This window comes from Neovison vison, chromosome 9 (genome assembly GCF_020171115.1).
Source record: "Neovison vison isolate M4711 chromosome 9, ASM_NN_V1, whole genome shotgun sequence".
Taxonomy (NCBI): Eukaryota; Metazoa; Chordata; class Mammalia; order Carnivora; family Mustelidae; genus Neogale; species Neogale vison.
Window position 1 is genome coordinate 77,296,799 of NC_058099.1, and position 13,709 is coordinate 77,310,507.

The window sequence follows — 13,709 nt, forward strand, 5'->3', positions numbered from 1 at the left end:
GGAATTATTCTTGATAGAAATATCTTAAAATAGAAATCTTTACAATGGCCTCAGCAGTACTTAGTTCTGTTCCCACTACTGCTTCTCGTTTTGCCCTATTGCAAGTAGATAGTGGCAGTGGTTCTGATTCTGAGCCTGGAAAAGGCAAAGGTCGGAATACTGGAAAGTCTCAAGCAAGCAAATCAACTACAAATGAGAAAAAGAGAGAAAAAAGAAGAAAAAAGAAGGAACAGCAACAGAGTGAAGCAAATGAGGTAAAAATTGTAACTGTTTATGTCTACTTTTCCACTGTAAGCAGAAGTCCAAACCAAGGAGTCTGCAAGGACCAGGCTGTCTGTGAGACTGTGTGGTCTTCCTGGGCTCTTCCTACTCCTTGTGGCTGTCAGTCCTTGGCATTCCTTGGCTCATGGCTGTGTCACTTCAGTCTTTGCCTTTGCTTTTACTTGGCATTGTTTGTGTATCTCTGTCTTCACCTCTTCTTATAGGGACAACTGTTGTATTGGATTAGGCCTACTCTCATTCAGTGTAACCCCTCATGAGGTACCTTGATGACATTGTGAGATCTCATTTTCCAAATAATGTCACATTCACGGAAACCCTGCTTTTTTCAGGCCTAAGACAAATCTTTTGGGGGATTACAATTCAATCCATAATAATCTCTCTCCGTTCGAACTACTGCATCTCAGATGGTGATGGTGATGGTGAGGATGATGACACTTTGCTGGGAGTGGTTTGGCTGGTCCAGTTTTAGCTCATTATGTTACTTTGTGGACTAGGCCCTGTATTTTTAAGGACTACCAAAGTACTTTCTCTCACTATTTAAACTGTAAAATTTGTAAGCCATTAAACTTGAATCTTTTTTAATCCATGATTTTGCCTTTTTTTAAAGTAGATATATGTCGTATATATATATCTATCTTAAATTTACAATGTTAATTATAAGAAAGGCATATTTTAAGCACTCTGCCTTTATTGAGTCTTTTATTCCTCACAACAATCCTTTAAGGTAATCGGTGCATTAAATCATATTATCATTATCCCCATTAAAATTTTTTTTCTTTTATTTGAGGGTAGTTGACACAATGCTATGTTAATTTCAAGTGTACAATATAGTGATTCAACAAGTTTATCCATTATACTATGCTTACCACAAATCTTAAAATGTCATATTAGTTTCAGGTGTACCGCATAGTCAAAAGCACACTTGTTATACTGTTTTCCTATAAACTTCTTAAGTAAATCAGAATCATTAAAATGATGGTATAATAGAATACAATCCATTTTAAAACCCACTAATGTTATCTAAATACGATGAAATTAATATTTTACAAAGACTAAGAACACAGTGATTCTGAGAACATAATGAATGGAATAGTATTTGGAATATAAAAATATTATTGAATTTTTTTAACTTACAAAAAAAATCATTAGTATTCCAGAATTGGTAGACTGACTTTAATATGCTTTTTGTTTGTTTCATAGCTCAGGAATCTTGCTTTTAAGAAAATTCCCCAGAAATCCTCCCATGCCATTTGTAATGCTCAACATGAGCTTTCATTACCAAACCCAGTGCAGAAGGATTCACGAGAAGAAAATTGGCAAGAGTGGAGGCAAAGAGATGAGCAGGTACAGTTAAGTAAATCAGATTATTTTGCTTTGTATTTCAGTGAATTTATGCATTTTTAAAATGATAGTGCATCTGAGTCCATGACACCACTGTTCTGAGGAGCATTTTATATTAGATTAATTCACACATCTTTGTACTTTTAATAAGAGGTTCTGTTTTTCATCCACTAAGAAAAAATTGATACATTTATTATTTTGTTACCTTTGGCAATTCAAAGCGGTTATTTTGTGAGTTTTCAATTCATCTGCCTTTTTACAAATGGGGGAGTGAGGGAAGGTAAAATAACAGGATTAAATTATTTCAGGTAAAAAAAATCAGTATTTGTATGGTCCAAGGTCTCTTGTTAAAAATACTCAGTTACAATTTTGCTTCAAAAAGGAAGACTTTAAAGGAGAAGATTTCCTTTTCAACTTTTTTGGGAAAAATTTATTTATTTGTTTATTTGAGAGAAAGAAAGCATGAGCAGAGGAGAGGAGCAGAGGAAGAGGGAGAAGCAGACTCCCCGCTGAGCAGGGAGCCCAATGCAAGGCTTGATCCCTGGACCATGGGATCATGAAGACAGATGCTTAAGCTGCTGAACCACCCAGGCGCCCACTTGTTTTCAACTTTGATGTACAATAGTTTATGGCATTTGTTTGCTTCTTTAACCTATTTACATGACACATTGTGCGCAGACTCCCTGCTGAGCAGGGAGCCCAATGCAGGGCTTGATCCCTGGACCCTGGGATCATGAAGACAGATGCTTAAGCTGCTGAACCACCCAGGCGCCCACTTGTTTTTAACTTTGATGTACAATAGTTTATGGAATTTGTTAGTTTCTTTAACCTATTTACATGACACATTGTGCTATTGTTAAATAAATGTTACTAATAACAAAACAAAATAGATGATTTTTAAGATCAATCAGTTCTGGTGTGTGTGCTGTTCAGGAAAATAACATACTAACCCTGGAATGTACTCTAGGAGATGCTGTATGTATGGGAAATGAATAGTAATTTATTTGCTTACCTGTCAAACTGGCAGTTGATATGTTGGGAATAGGTATTGTTCTAGCAGATGTTTGGTTTAGTAGAGTACTATACCCTTCATGCTTTGGTTACCAGTTTTGAAAGAATCAGAACATACTAAACTGCACTCTTAAGACAAAAACTATATTAGTTATAACATTTTTGTTAGGATTTTGTAATGCCTTAGGTGCATCATCAGTAGTGTCAATTATTACACGAGACCTGTGCACAAATGCTGCTTAAACGATATTTCCAGACAGTGGTATACTGGATAAATCATCTTGTGTTAAAACCTCTAGTTTTTTTTTTTTTTAAGATTTTATTTATTTATTTGACAGAGATCACAAATAGAGAGGCAGGCAGAGAGAGAGAGGGAAGCAGGATCCCTGCTGAGCAGAGAGCCCGATGCGGGACTCGATCCCAGGACCCTGGGGTCATGACCTGAGCCGAAGGCAGCAGCTTAACCCGCTGAGCCACCCAGGCACCCCAAACCTCTAGTTTTTATTTGATTATTTCTTTTTTCCTTCTGTAGCATTCATTATGACAGATTCTTCCGGTTTACAAGTATAAATGTAATGTTTAGACAGTAATAGAATTGACCAGTGTCTTCACCAGAGAGAATTTCTCTCCCTTTGGGCACTGGAAAATTAATGAAGGAAAACTACTCAAATTTACACCAAAATAAATTTCATGTAATGTGGGAACTTGAGCACAGATATTTGATTGCCCTTCTTCCTGCCCCCACTGAATGCTGCCAAAATGACCAGGTAATTATGAAAAGGAAATAGTTGACTTGGCTCTGACCCTGTACAAGAATGTTATCCCAGGCTCAGGAACTTCAGAGGATTTCTGCTGGGTATACTCTTGATGGGTCACTTAGGAAAACCTGGTACTATATTTGGAATTCTCACTTGCAGGAAAATAATCAAGGTCTTGGGAGATAGAGTAGATCCTCAGATAATTATATTGGTAAGTAAAGAATAGATAAGGGCAGGCTTTGGAACAGATGGATAGTAAACCATTTGGAATCTATTTTACTATGTGGCATAACAGATTTTAAAAGTAGGAACCAGGGAGTGACTAGACTAGGCAGAAAGCACATAGTATGGTGGGTGTTCTCCCTGACACAGTAAAGGAATAACACAATGAGAAATTCCAGTATTGAGGGAGATAAGAAAGAGAGATGGCTGTAGAAAGCTTGTTTGTTATGTGACTACTTATTTCAAACACAAAAGAGGAATTTTGCTAAGACAAACTTTCCTACTCTTAAATCATCAAGGCAATAAGGTAAGTTTACATCAGTTAAAGCTTGAGCATAAAATCTGAGAGCTGGTGTTAAATAGCAGCTAGGTGGACAGTAATGAAGCATCCATTCCTTCTCCATGTAAGCAAACACTGGATCTTGGTTGATCTCACATCAACTGAAGCAGTTTGTGCCCCACGAAAGGAAAAGAACATTGTACTTAGTGTCCAAAGTGAAAGTATACTTTGAAAAAAATTTATTACAGGAAGCAAAAGTTGATTGTAGACACTACCTGTTCTTTTGCCTTAATAAAAACCCAGGGGCTAGAACATCTTGTAAAAGTCAAGGAGATTTATCTTGAAAGAAGTTGCTGTGGCTGATATCAAAGAGATTACTGCCTATGTTCTCCTCTAAGATTCTGATGGATTCCTGTCTCACATTGAGGTCTTTTATCCATTTTGAGTTGATCTTTGTGTACGGTGTAAGAGAATGGTCGAGTTTCATTCTTCTACATATAGCTGTCCAGTTTTCCCAGCACCATTTATTGAAGAGACTGTCTTTTTTCCACTGTATATTTTTTCCTGTTTTGTCAAAGATTAATTGACCGTAGAGTTGAGGGTCCATATCAGGGCTCTCTACTCTGTTCCACTGGTCTATGTGTCTGTTTTTATGCCAGTACCATGCTGTCTTGGTGATCACAGCTTTGTAATAAAGCTTGAAATCAGGTAAGGTGATGCCGCCAGCTTTATTTTTGTTTTTCAACATTTCCTTAGCGATTCGGGGTCTCTTCTGATTCCATACAAATTTTAGGATTATTTGCTCCAGCTCTTTGAAGAATGCCGGTGGAATTTTGATCGGAATGGCATTAAAAGTATAGATTGCTCTAGGCAGTATAGACATTTTAACAATGTTTATTCTTCCGATCCAAGAGCATGGAATGGTCTTCCATCTTTTTGTGTCTTCTTCAATTTCTTTCATGAGTGTTCTATAGTTCCTCAAGTACAGATCCTTTACCTCTTTAGTTAGGTTTATCCCAAGGTATCTTATGGTTCTTGGTGCTATAGTAAATGGAATCGATTCTCTAATTTCCCTTTCTGTATTTTCATTGTTAGTGTATAAGAAAGCCACTGATTTCTGCACATTGACTTTGTATCCTGCCACGTTGCTGAATTGCTGTATGAGTTCTAGTAGTTTGGGGGTGGAGTCTTTTGGGTTTTCCATATAAAGAATCATGTCATCTGCGAAGAGAGAGAGTTTGACTTCTTCATTACCAATTTGGATACCTTTTATTTCTCTCTGTTGTCTGATTGCTGTTGCTAGGGCTTCTAATACTATGTTGAACAAGAGTGGTGAAAGTGGGCATCCTTGTCTTGTTCCTGATCTCAATGGGAAGGCTGCAAGCTTTTTCCCATTGAGGATGATATTTGCTGTGGGTCTTTCATAGATAGATTTGATGAGGTTCAGGAATGTTCCCTCTATCCCTATACTTTGGAGCATTTTAATCAGGAACGGATGTTGGATTTTGTCAAATGCTTTTTCTGCATCAATTGAGAGGACCATGTGGTTCTTCTCTCTTCTCATATTAATTTGTTGTATCACATTGATTGATTTGCGAATGTTGAACCATCCTTGTAGCCCAGGGATGAATCCCACCTGATCATGGTGTATAATCTTTTTAATGTGCTGTTGGATCCTGTTGGCCAGCAACTTCTTTCAAGATATGTCTCCAAAGGCAAAGGAAACAAAAGCGAAAATAAACTTCTGGGACTTCATCAAAATCAAAAGCTTCTGCACAGCAAAGGAAACAGTCAAAAAAACAAAGAGGCAATCCACGGAATGGGAGAAGATATTTGCAAATGACAGTACAGACAAAAGGTTGATATCCAGGATCTATAATGAACTCCTCAAACTCAACCCACACGAAACAGACAAACACATCAAAAAATGGGCAGAAGATATGAACAGACACTTCTCCAATCAAGACATACAAATGGCTATCAGACACATGAAAAAATGCTCATCATCATTAGCCCTCAGGGAGATTCAAATTAAAACCACATTGAGATATCACCTTACACCAGTTAGAATGGCCAAAATTAACAAAACAGGAAACAACATGTGTTGGAGAGGATATGGAGAAAGGGGAACCCTCTTCCACTGTTGGTGGGAATGCAAGTTGGTGCAGCCTCTTTGGAGAACAGTGTGGAGATTCCTCAAGAAATTAAAAATAGAGCTTCCCTATGACCCTGCAAATGCACTCCTGGGTATTTACCCCAAAGATACAGATGTTGTGAAAAGAAGGGCCATCTGTACCCCAATGTTTATAGCAGCAATGGCCACAGTCGCCAAACTATGGAAAGAACCAAGATGCCCTTCAACGGATGAATGGATAAGGAAGATGTGGTCCATATACACTATGGAGTATTATGCCTCCATCAGAAAGGAGGAATACCCAACTTTTGTAGCAACATGGACGGGACTGGAAGAGATTATGCTGAGTGAAATAAGTCAAGCAGAGAAAGTCAATTATCATATGGTTTCACTTATTTGTGGAGCATAACAAATAGCATGGAGGACAAGGGGCGTTAGAGAGGAGTAGGGAATTTGGGTGAATTGGAAGGGGAGGTGAACCATGAGAGACTATGGACTCTGAAAAACAGTCTGAGGGGTTTGAAGTGGCGGGGGGGTGGGAGGTTGGGGTACCAGGTGGTGGGTATTATAGAGGGCACGGCTTGCATGGAGCACTGGGTGTGGTGAAAAAATAATGAATACTGTTTTTCTGAAAATAAATAAATTGGGGAAAAAAAAGTCAAGGAGATTAGTAATGTTATAAAGCAAGGTGAGGTGATAGACTGAGATGAAAAGTGGACAAGAGAAATTGAAAGGGAGGGAAGTGGGTGAAATAAAAAATTAGGGAAATAAAATCATAGCAGAATCAAAAGTTTCATTAGATTAAAGAACAGACTATACACTGAAGAAGATTGAGTCAGTTGTATGGAGGAAATTTGAGCTATATTTTGCCAATATAATCAGCATGATAGATTGGAACACAGAAGTGAAATCCAACAGAGGCATAATTAGTGTCCCTACAACAACCAGAATAGAGGCAGTCATTAAAGATAATATTGATACTGGGTGATGGACATTGGAGAGGGTATGTGCTATGGATTGTGCTGTGGATATGGAGTGCTGTGAATTGTGTTAAGACTGACGAGTCAGAGATCTGTACCCCTGGAATGAATAATACATTATATGTTAATAAATTAAAAATAAATAATTAAAAAAACAAAGATAATACTGATAGAAATTTTCCTAAGCTAAGTAAAGTTCTCCAGTCTGAGCTTGAAAGAATTTAAGCCTTTTTAAAAGACTTTTTTGGGAAAACTCTTAAAAAGACTTTTAAAAAGATTCTAATTTCAAGAATGAGAGACAAAATAGTACTCTGTGTATATATATATATATGTGTACATATATGTTTGTGTACATACATATATATATACTCTGTATGTGTATATACCCACATATGGGAGAAAACAAGATGAAAAATCAGGCTGGCTACTTTAAATGCCAGAATTGAAATGCTAGGACCAGAAGTTCCATATCTGGCCAAGGTGTCATTTTTGTGAAGGCTAAAGAAATACATTTCTAGATATGAAAGGGCTAAGGAGGCATACCTCCAGTATCCTTTCTGCAAACTCTTCTGAAATATGCTCCTGCCAATTAAAAGGCAAATTTAAATAAAGAGCACAACAATTGGAAAACATCAGTGGCAAGCATTGAAACCAATTTAGTGCAGAATTAACTCTAAGTTGTGATTGTAAATGCTTGTTAAAGAGAAATTGACTCACGTGAAAAATTTGTCTAAAGTGAAATCCCTGTTTTTGAATACGAAAATTAGGAAGGAAATTGGTTGGAGCAGCCAGTGGGTATTTTAAAATTTTTCATAATGGGAACAAGATACATAGTTCCAAGTGTGATTTTTTTTTAAATTTTAAAGAGAAAAATTTTTCCTTCTATGAGCTTAAAGTCAGTTGAAGAAAAAAAGTTAAACCTTGTCCATATAAGCAAAGTGACAAAAGCCCAGGAATATGCAAGGAAGCCTTTGAAATAAGGTATAAAAAACAATAATAAGCATTTCATTTAATAAATGTAAATAGTTGAATTTACTGATTAAAAGACCAATGTAGACCAACTGCCTGGACCACATTTTGATATTAAATTTTTTTTTAATATTTTATTTATTTATTTGACAGGCAGGGATCACAAGTAGGCAGAGAGGCAGGCAAGAGAGAGGAGGAAGCAGGTTCCCCGCCGAGCAGAGAGCCCGATGTGGGGCTCGATCCCAGGACCCTGAGATCATGACCTGAGCCAAAGGCAGAGGATTTAACCACTGAGCCACCCAGGTGCCCCTGATCTTAATTTTTATGTTTTCCTTAACATTTCCTTGACATTAATGTGTCACAATTCAGGAATAGGTTCAGGCTATTCAGGATACTGTGTGTTTTGCTGAGGTATGATATGAAAACTGCTGGAAATTGTAGAGATAATCTTTAAAGCACTATTAGTGTTTAAAGAACTGTTTCTATCTCATTTTCCCTCTCATAGACTTGTATGTGTCCTAGTGTACTTCAGCATGGAAAGATAGTCTTATATTTCCTTTTTCTTTGCAGAGTTGTATGCATCAAAAGTGGTACTTGCTTCACACTTGAAATGGGTGAATTTTATGTGATATATGAAATACGTTAATTATATCTCAGTAAAGCCATTTTTAAAAAAGATGAATAGTCTGTGGCTTTGATTTAGTTATATTTATAATTTTTGCTACTCCTTTTAATATTCAGTTAAGGGACACCTGACACCTGAGTGGCTCAGTGGGTTAAAGCCTCTGTCTTTGGCTTAGGTCATGATCCCAGGGTCTGCTCAGCAGGAAGCCTGCTTCCTCCAATCTCTCTCTCCGCCTGCCTCTCTCCCTACTTGTGATCTCTGTCAAATAAATAAATAAATAAATCTTTAAAAAAAATCAATTAAGATCAAGAAACGTCCTCTTCACCAGTATCTGTTGCCTGGGAATAAACCTCTGTGTAGACGTTGTTTTTCTTTATTCATGATACATTGGTATTGCTGATTCTAGTGGACTTTATGTTAAGTCCGCATCATGGCTCAAAAGCAAATTAACTGAATAGAAAAATTTCTACTCACGGATTTTTTAGTGATAAACTGATAAAATATCATTGTTTATTTCTTCTTATTGATTCAGTATCTTATTGAAACTGGTTTTGTCCAGCTCTAAAGTGAAGTACCGGCTAGCATGTGCACAATTGTAATTGTTCTTGTACAGTGAAACCTCCGGTCCATCTGATAAAGGTGTTTTGCCAATAGCTTGTTATGTTTTTTGTTTGTTTGTGATTGTGATATTTGTCATTAACATCATGGCTGGTATGAGAAGTCCCTTGGCAATTTTTTAACTTGCACTTGTTTCCCTATAAGGAGTGCAAATTCATAAATCCTCTGTATTTTTTGGCTCTTTCTTTAGCAAAAAAATCCATCACCTTTGTTCTGGAAAAAGCATTATGTGGTGCTTGTTCTGGAAAGACTTATACAAGTTATTGTGCTCCGAAAGTGAAACAAAAACTATGGTGTCTTCAGGCCCCTGGTCTGACCATGTTTCATAGCAGGCAGCTAGGAACAAATATATTGACTCAATAAATCAAAATTTCAAATGCTCACTATCATAATTTCAAATGCTTACTATCGTAATTTTCTACTTATAATGTATAGTCTGACACATACAGATTTATGTTCTATATTCACTGTGTTAGAGTTCTGTTCACTTAACAATTCATGGTGTTTCTATAAGTAGCATTATTTACAGTTCTGTTTTCCTTCCTACTTTTAATCCTTCAGTAAATCATTAAACCATTTTTGTTACTTGGGTGGCATAATAAAGCATACAACAAATATGCAGATTTTAAAAATGTGAACAACACTTAGAAGACATGAAGATACTTTATCAAAATAAGCTGAACCTAAATAGTGTGTACACACAGATCCAGTTTTTGTAGAATGTTGACAGCCTTTAAAATAGTAATGTTCAATAAGAATATTAGAAGATTTTTGGAAAAATAATTCTGCCTTCCCAATTAGTGAAAGATATGTGGTCCACACTCTGAAGCTCATGGAGTTAGAGGACCACAGGGCAGTGCTGCTGTTGTGGCTAAAGAAGCAATTGGCTGTAAGCATTAGATTGTCTTCAGAATGGTGTCTGTGTTGTGTTACAAAATCCTGTTTGCATGATGCCTGTGGGAAATGAGGAGTAACTCTTCATTTGGAATTTGTTTTGCTTGGATGTAGAATGGGTAAAATTGTTATGGAACTTAGACTTACAAATTATTTTTTTTAGATCTAGTTCCAAAAGACTTGCTGGCCTTCCCATTTTTCATTGGTTCTTCATATTAAATGATCATAAGCCCTTGAGCTATAGGTTTGTTTAAATAGAAAAAACATGTTTTACTGCTAGATGGGGAGTGGGAGTAGGCAATGAAGGAAGCCAACTGAAAAGGTATCTGAAATGCTCCTTCCTGGGCACTTCTCTTCTTCAGTCTTGTAGGCATTGTAGTGCCTACTATTTCTTCTTTGTCTTCCTTTCCTCCTCCCCGCAAGTGCTGTGGAAATCTCAATCTGCAGACTTAATAGAAGATACTTTTTTTAGGGGCGCCTGGGTGGCTCAGTGGGTTAAGCCGCTGCCTTCGGCTCAGGTCATGATCTCAGAGTCCTGGGATCGAGTCCCGCATCGGGCTCTCTGCTCAGCGGGGAGCCTGCTTCCCTCTCTCTCTCTCTCTGCCTCTCTGTCTACTTGTGATTTCTCTCTGTCAAATAAATAAATAAAATCTTTAAAAAAAAAAAAAAAAAAGAAGATACTTTTTTTAAAAATCATGGTGGTTTTGCACTTTCTTGCCCTGGTACTTGTCTTTTAGGCTCAGACTGTCCCCCCTCTCAGTTCTGTCTCTACATGTACTGATGAATTAGGTTGACAACTATATTTATAGTAGTCTTATGATTAATGCTGTGAGATATGTTTAGTTTAGAATCATGTTTTCTTTCTCTTTCTTATTGTTTTTGTGTTGTGCTATCATTTTCTTTATTATCTAGGATCACAAATCTTATCTTTTATTCTTTCTTCTTTCATATTTCATATTCAGTCAGTGTTCTAAAACTTGGTCATTATTTTCTAGGATATAGCCTTCTTTATTTTCTGCACTTTTGTGTTCTGGTTCAAGTTTCTGTATGCTGAGATTACAGATGTTTAGCCACACATTGATTCTAAGCCTTTGTTTTTCTGATGTTCCAGTTTAATTCTTTAAAATTACTTTCATCAGCAATTCTCTTTCATCTGTCCTGAGTCCCTACTTTTTAGGGAGTGCCAGGAGTCTAATTCTGCCCTACCTAAGCAACCTCATTTTCCACTATTCTCCATTGTAGAGGAGGGGAATTCCAATTTACTGTATGTGTGTCTTGTGACAGGCAGGCACTGGGTTAGGCACTTAACATGTATTAATAGCTTTAAATCTTTAAAACTGCCCTGTACATTGATATTTCTATTTCCTTTTTATATATGAAGAAACTCATTTTTATATGAGTAATATGTAATTTGCCCAAGGTCAGTTAACATACATGGAATTGGAATTTAAATGATCTACCTAAGTGTTCTCCCAAAGCCTAGGTTTTGTCTACATTTCTCTCTATTGAATTCACACTTTATCAGGTATCCCCTTTCTTTGGTGTATCCCATAATGCATCTATTTTTAATATCATATTTTTAATAATAATATCACTTGGCTCTTCTGAAATTCTTCTATTCCTTTTTCTACCTCTCCAAATTATATCTACCATTTATGGACAAACAATGTCTTTTCTGTATGCCTTTCTGAATTTTGTCATGTATGTTTTTTTCCTCCACTTTTGTAGCATTTTCAATATTTTATTCTATTTCCTGTGCTTCGTATGTGTTAGTGTTCTGTCGACAACTGGAGCAGAAGTTCTTTGAGGGCAGAAGTTGCTTTAAAGCCCTACAAGCAAGGCACATAGAAGGTTGTCTATTATCTTATTAGTTGATTGATCATATGGACATTTTTGGAAGATTTGCTCTAGCTTTTAAAGATTTAAATTGAAACTTAAATCATTTTTGCCTACTTGTGTTTCCTTGTATACTAGTTTGTGTTAAAAATTAAAAGTTCTGAACTGCTGCATTTGGAACCAAATGTTAAGGAGACTTTTCACTTTAAAAGTTCCATTCAGTTTTTTTTCATGCTATTACAATCAGCTACTTTAATATTTAAGTTCCTGAGTTAATAGGAAAAAGAATACTGATATCTTCTAGTTGACTCCCAACTCTTTAATCTGTTCTCCTGCTTATTAACTAATTTTTGGAATATCAGTCAGAATATCTAACATATTGGAAATAATATTAAATGCCCTTTCTATAAATGTTAAATGTCATTAATATGGATTAAAAAGTTCAGTGGTAAATTGAACTGGCTTTGATCAGAATAAACAAATAGTTTTGTTACTTTATCTGTGTTGGGATGACTTCTTGACTTTACTTACAAAGAAATATTTTATACTCTGTTTGCTTTAAGTTTAGGTGGAGAAATTAATGTAAACTTTACTTTTTTAAGATTTATTTATTTAGAGAGAGAGTGTGCAGGGGTGGGGGGAGGACCTGAGGGAAAGGGAGAGAATCCTAAGCAGACTCTGCGCTGATTGTGGAGTCTGATGCAGGGCCCAGTGCCATGACCCTGAGATCACAACCTGAGCTAAAACCAAGAGTCTGACGCTCAGTGGACTGCACCACTCAGGCACCCCTGATGTAAAATTTTTTGTGTAATGCTAAGATGAATCCAATTCTTTTTTACTTTATAACATACTGTTTTTGAATATCTCTTGTATTATAAATATTTGGAAGGTTACTACTTTTTCCTGATGATTACTAACTTGGATTAATTCTTCAATTCATTTGGGACGCCTGGGTGGCTCAGTTGGTTGGACGACTGCCTTCGGCTCAGGGCGTGATCCTGGAGTCCTGGGATCGAGTCCCACATCAGGCTCCCAGCTCCATGGGGAGTCTGCTTCGCTCTCTGACCTTCTCCTCGCTCGTGCTCTCTCTCACTGTCTCTCTCTCTCAAACAAATAAATAAAAAATCTTAAAAAAAATAATAAAATTCTTCAATTCATTTTAGTTTTATAGAAATATGTACAGTTTACTCTGGGTTTAACCATATTTTCTTGTGCTATATAGCCTTATTTACCATTTTAATTCTAATTGCATTTTTCTCTGAGTTAGATTAGTTTTTTCTGTGATAAATGTAATCTTTCCCCCTTTCTTTTTGTTGTCTTAGTGTAGGTTTAGATGAGATGCTTTCAAAGAGATAGCTTAGTTAGGAATAAAAACTTTAGTTCAGGGGTACCTGGGTGGCTCAGTGGGTTAAAGCCTCTGCCTTCGGCTCAGGTCATGATCCCGGGATCGAGCCCCGCATTGGGCTATCTGCTCAGCGGGGAGCCTGCTTCCCCCTCGATTTCTGCCTGCCTCTCTGCCTACTTGTGATCTCCCTCTGTCAAGTAAATAAATAAAATCTTAAAAAAACAAAACTTTAGTTCATGGTATCCAGTGTTTACATTTTTCTAATTTTTAAGTTATTCCTTGGAAATAAATCATTCCTTTTTGGAGTCAGTTTCTGTTTTAGTTTAGATTTTTTTGTCATTAAGCAATAGAAATAATTCTGATTACTGTTGGCTGAAGTAATTTGTTGAAAGGATTCACCGATTTGAATTAAGA

At 36.6% G+C, this 13,709-nt stretch overlaps 1 protein-coding gene across 2 annotated transcripts in view; it reads left to right on the forward strand.

Annotated features, from left to right (window-relative positions):
* GKAP1 (G kinase anchoring protein 1) overlaps positions 1-13,709 on the forward strand; it is an 81,240-nt gene that overhangs the window by 12,008 nt on the left and 55,523 nt on the right. For both annotated transcript variants that reach the window (XM_044265809.1, XM_044265810.1), the window contains exons 3-4: positions 2-254; positions 1,483-1,626. In XM_044265809.1, coding sequence (XP_044121744.1) covers positions 45-254; positions 1,483-1,626 — 354 coding nt within the window. In that variant the 5' untranslated portion in view covers positions 2-44. The remainder of the gene's footprint in view (position 1; positions 255-1,482; positions 1,627-13,709) is intronic.